Source organism: Eutrigla gurnardus, assembly GCF_963514095.1.
Source record: "Eutrigla gurnardus genome assembly, chromosome: 9".
Lineage (NCBI taxonomy): Eukaryota > Metazoa > Chordata > Actinopteri > Perciformes > Triglidae > Eutrigla > Eutrigla gurnardus.
The window spans coordinates 29,766,601-29,771,600 of NC_139923.1; the positions used below are offsets into that span (position 1 = coordinate 29,766,601).

Sequence of the window (5,000 nt, forward strand, 5' to 3'; positions counted from 1 at the left end):
AGATGTTGTGTATTTCTTGCACATCAGGACGTTCTGGTTGATGTTCACGGTAGACGAGACGTCAGCCAGCACCAACACCCTCCTCTGGGTTTCACCGAGACTCACCAGAGAGGTTCGGCTGTGCTGAGATGCTGGCCTGACCAGGTTCTGAGACACCGGCCTGACCAGGTTCTGAGACACCGGCCTGACCAGGTTCTGAGACACCGCCGGACTGACCAGGTTCTGAGACGCCGCCGGACTGACCAGGTTCTGAGACGCCGCCGGACTGACCAGGTTCTGAGACGCCTGCCTGACCAGGTTCTGAGACGCCGGCCTGACCAGGTTCTGAGACGCCAGCCTGACCAGGTTCTGAGACGCCGGCCTGACCAGGTTCTGAGACGCCGGCCTCACCAGGTTCTGAGACGCCAGCCTGACCAGGTTCTGAGACGCCGGCCCAGGTTCTGGGGTGTTGGGCGATGTTGAAGACATGTTAAATGCAGCTGCTGACAACACAGAGGACTAATGCTGCTGTACTCGTGGGCTAGGCAGCTAAATCCATGTGTTGCGATGGATGACGTTGACAGACTTAAGACCACGTGGTGATGCGGTGAACCCGGCGGTGAACCCGGTGGTGAACCCGGCGGTGAACCGCCTGCAACAAGCAACAAAATGGTTGAATTGAGGAACGCTGGCCTCTCTGCCAGCCAGATGCTAATTCTGACCCCACAAAGCAGCTTATAAATAAACTGGCCGATCATGTCTGTGGTCTGGATCCGGGTTCCGAGGATGTGATTTCATGCTGTGGGTCAGCCAGGGGCCTTAACCTCCGTCAGCTATCGCTAACGGACACCGCGGCTCCGCGGTCATGGTGCTCTGTTGTTACGCTTTAGTTTGCTATTTTTAATGTTTTTATTTTTTTAAGTTACAAAGTATGAAACTGTTTGTTTGGATGCCTGAACTTTGCTCTGCAGAAACAAACGCTGTAACATTTGTAAAACATTTTGTTTGAATGTTTCTTGCTCCGTACCAAACAGCAACCTCGAAAAGCTGCAGTTCATCAAATGGACACATGAGGCTTGAATAACTCTTCACAGCAGAAATAAACATGTTTGTCTGGTTCTCTGTTGTTCCTCTTTTTGATTGACAGGTAGGTGGCATCTCATATCGCTAGCTGCTAGTCTCTGGATTAGCCTTAGCTCGGGTGTGTTGTGGCTACCGCTTTGAGCTTCATGCCGACTCTTCCGAAACCTCTGGCTGACATCACAGCGAATACATCACTCGTGTGAATGGCTAATAAAGTATGATAATAAAGTCCCAATACCCTCACTTCCTAGTTAACAGCATCGTCGCTTGTAACTGTTGCTAACTTGTTAGCATATCACATTACAAAGTTACGAAGCACAAACACAATATTTGTGCTTAAAATCTGATGAGATTTTGTAGCTCTCTGGAGAGGCTGCATTTTCATCTTGTTTCTATAACCATCACAATAAAGGTCTACGTCATGCAGGATGAAGGATCAGGGTCCCAGGGTCCACGTACTTGATGGTGAGCAGGTGTTTGGTGGTGAATAGAGGGATGAGGCGGTAGATGACGTCCAGTCCCTGGTTCTCTCCAATCAGGTTTGCCGTAGAAGCTGTCAGGAGAAGACGAGACAAATTTCAATTATTAATGAAGATGTTTCCTGACATAAAGCTGCCGTGTGTTGTGGATGGAGAGGCGTCCTCTCTGATTATACAGATATTATTATCACACTAACAGATTAGAATCACACTGGCTTCATAGTCTGCTGCTCTACAATCACTAAAACCAAACCCTAACCTTTATTTGAAGGACCAGCACCGTATAGACTTATTGATCAAATTCAACAGAATAAGAATTCCTGTTTGAGGGTTAAAACTTGGTTTTAAGGTTCAGGTTAGATTTCTCTTTGGGGACACGTGTGTGTGTGTGTGTGTGTGTGTGTGTGTGTGTGTGTGTGTGTGCGTGTGTGTGTGTGTGTGTGTGTGTGTGTGTGTGTTTGTGTGTGTACCTGCCGAGGCGAACACCTGGATCACCCAGAGACAGGCTGCAGCCCTGCTGGCGTGTTGGACGTTGTGTCGGAGCAGATCCAGAGTCAGCAGCACGGCTCCGGCCTCCTCTGCCTTCACACCGATACGACGGTCTGCAGAGACACACGTTTCGATATGGGGAGCTTCGTTCTGCTGACTCAGCAAAACTGAACCGCTAAGTTGTGTGATTAATGTGGTCACATCAGTTATTCACGTGTAGGAATGATTACTCCTAGCTTCATCCAAGTATCAGGATGGTAAAGTAACCTGATTACTTTCTGTTCCTATGGGATGAGCTGAGTAGTAAACATCAAACAAAGAGAATGTTGTTGCATGAGGTCGTATGTGAAACTTCTTCCTGCTCTGACGTCACACTGGAATACACGTTGCTTTGTTTGAAGTACAGAATGTAAAAAGCAGGATGTCGGTTTGTTAAGTATGACCTCTGTTGACATCTAGCATGCCCTTTTTGCCCTCCAGGGTAATTAAACCGTCCTTACCTCGGTGTCCCACTTTGGCCAGGAGGTGCAGCAGCGGCAGCAGGACGGTGAAATCGGGGCTGAAGCTGCGGCCGGCGTCGACCAGCGCGGCGAGCAAAGCCTCGCTGCCACCTTTATCAATCATGTAGTGGAACCGGCGGTCCGAACCTGAGACACAAATGATGCTGTTTCCTGTGCTGGAGAGGACAAAACTACAAAATAAAACTAACTATTTTTTAATCTGAGGTAGCAGTGACGTGGTAGTGACGTGGTAGTGACGTGCCAGTGACGTGGTAGTTATGTGATAGTGACATGGTAGTTTCATGGTAGTTACGTGGTAGTGACGTAGTAGTTTCGTGGTAGTTATGTCGTAGTTACATGGTCGTTTGGTAGTAGTTATGTGGTAGTGACTTGGTAGTGACGTGGTAGTTACATGGTCGTTTGGTAGTAGTTATGTGGTAGTGACTTGGTAGTGACGTGGTAGTTACATGGTCGTTTTGTGGTAGTTTTGTAGTAGTTATGTGGTAGTGACGTGGCAGTTATGTGGTCGTTTTGTGGTAGTGACGTGGTATATATGTGGTAGTTACCTGGTCACTTTGTGGTAGTGACGTGGTATTTACGTGGCCGTTTTGTGGTAGTTACGTGGTAGTGACGTGGTAGTTACATGGTAGTTTTGTGGTAGTTACGTGGTAGTTTTGTAGTAGTTTTGTAGTAGTTATGTGGTAGTGACATGGTAGTGACGTGGTAGTTACGTGGTCGTTTTGTGGTAGTTACGTGGTAGTTTTGTAGTAGTTATGTGGTAGTGACGTGGTAGTTATGTGGTCGTTTTGTGGTAGTGACGTGGTATGTACGTGGTATATATGTGGTAGTTTTGTGGTAGTTACATGGTCACTTTGTGGTAGTGACATGGTATTTACGTGGCCTTTTTGTGGTAGTTAGGTGGTAGTGACGTGGTAGTTTTGTCATAGTGACGTGGTCGTTTTGTGGTAGTGACGTGGTATTTACGCGGTCGTTTTGTGGTAGTTACGTGGTCATTTTGTGGTAGTTACGTGGTTGTTTTGTGGTAGGGACGTGGTGTTTACATGGTCGTTTTGTGATAGTTACGTGGTAGTTTTGTGTTAGTTACGTGGTAGTGACGTGTTAGTTATGTGGTTGTTTTGTGGTAATTACGTGGTAGTGATGTGGTAGTTACGTGGTCGTTTTGTGGTAGTGACATGGTAGTTTCATGGTAGTTACGTGGTAGTGACGTAGTAGTTTCGTGGTAGTTATGTCGTAGTTACATGGTCGTTTGGTAGTAGTTATGTGGTAGTGACTTGGTAGTGACGTGGTAGTTACATGGTCGTTTGGTAGTAGTTATGTGGTAGTGACTTGGTAGTGACGTGGTAGTTACATGGTCGTTTTGTGGTAGTTTTGTAGTAGTTATGTGGTAGTGACGTGGCAGTTATGTGGTCGTTTTGTGGTAGTGACGTGGTATATATGTGGTAGTTACCTGGTCACTTTGTGGTAGTGACGTGGTATTTACGTGGCCGTTTTGTGGTAGTTACGTGGTAGTGACGTGGTAGTTACATGGTAGTTTTGTGGTAGTTACGTGGTAGTTTTGTAGTAGTTATGTGGTAGTGACATGGTAGTGACGTGGTGTTTACATGGTCGTTTTGTGATAGTTACGTGGTAGTTTTGTGTTAGTTACGTGGTAGTGACGTGTTAGTTATGTGGTTGTTTTGTGGTAATTACGTGGTAGTGATGTGGTAGTTACGTGGTCGTTTTGTGGTAGTGACATGGTATTTACGTGGTTGTTTCGTGGTAGAGACCTGAGCTTACCGGCAGACAGAAGTTCGTCCAGGATGTTGAGGATATTCACGGTGTTCTCCACATTGCCGGCATTCTGCAGAGACAAAATAAAAAAAGAAAGAAAATAAACAGCGAGTGTGCTGATTAAATTCTGCTGCATCAACAAAAACTTCAGCCCCAACGTGTGCGAGTGAAGAGATCTGCCTGTTAGAGAGCAGAAGCGCAGAGCTGCTGTTGCTGCAATGAGAGACGGTTACTAGTGGAAGAATGGGGCTTCCCTCCATGTAGACCCCAACCAAGTCTCCTCCACGTAGATCCTCCTCCATGTAGACCCCATCCAGGTTTCCTCCATGTATACCTCAACCAGGTTCCCCCACGTAGACGCAGCGCGGTGACTGACCCCGGGTCAGTTGTTTCAGCAGCACAGTGACTGACCCCGGGTCAGTTGTTTCAGCAGCAGGCTGCCTGTCAGCCCGGCAGCGAGGCTTCAACAGAGTGACTGACATATGTCGGCGCTCCGTGATCTACCGTCTCATTGACACTCCGGGTGTCGGATGTACCGGCGGCCTGAGAGAGCAGACCGCCACCAGGCCCTGATCCCTGATCTGTGATCTGTCTAAGGGATTAGGACCAGTACAGCCGGGCCGATCGGATCTCCGCAGAGCAGCAGAGTCCAGGCGTTCCTTAGAAGGTGTAAACTTGG

General features: G+C 47.7%; 1 protein-coding gene across 5 annotated transcripts in view; it reads right to left on the bottom strand.

The window, feature by feature from the left end:
- The window catches only part of agbl1 (AGBL carboxypeptidase 1), a 43,295-nt gene that overhangs the window by 33,473 nt on the left and 4,822 nt on the right, over positions 1–5,000 (bottom strand). For all 5 annotated transcript variants that reach the window (XM_084017070.1, XM_084017069.1, XM_084017068.1 and 2 more), the window contains 4 exons: positions 4,328–4,391; positions 2,531–2,677; positions 2,012–2,143; positions 1,522–1,615 (listed from right to left, as the gene is read on the bottom strand). In XM_084017070.1, the coding sequence (XP_083873196.1) occupies positions 1,522–1,615; positions 2,012–2,143; positions 2,531–2,677; positions 4,328–4,391 (437 nt within the window). The remainder of the gene's footprint in view (positions 1–1,521; positions 1,616–2,011; positions 2,144–2,530; positions 2,678–4,327; positions 4,392–5,000) is intronic.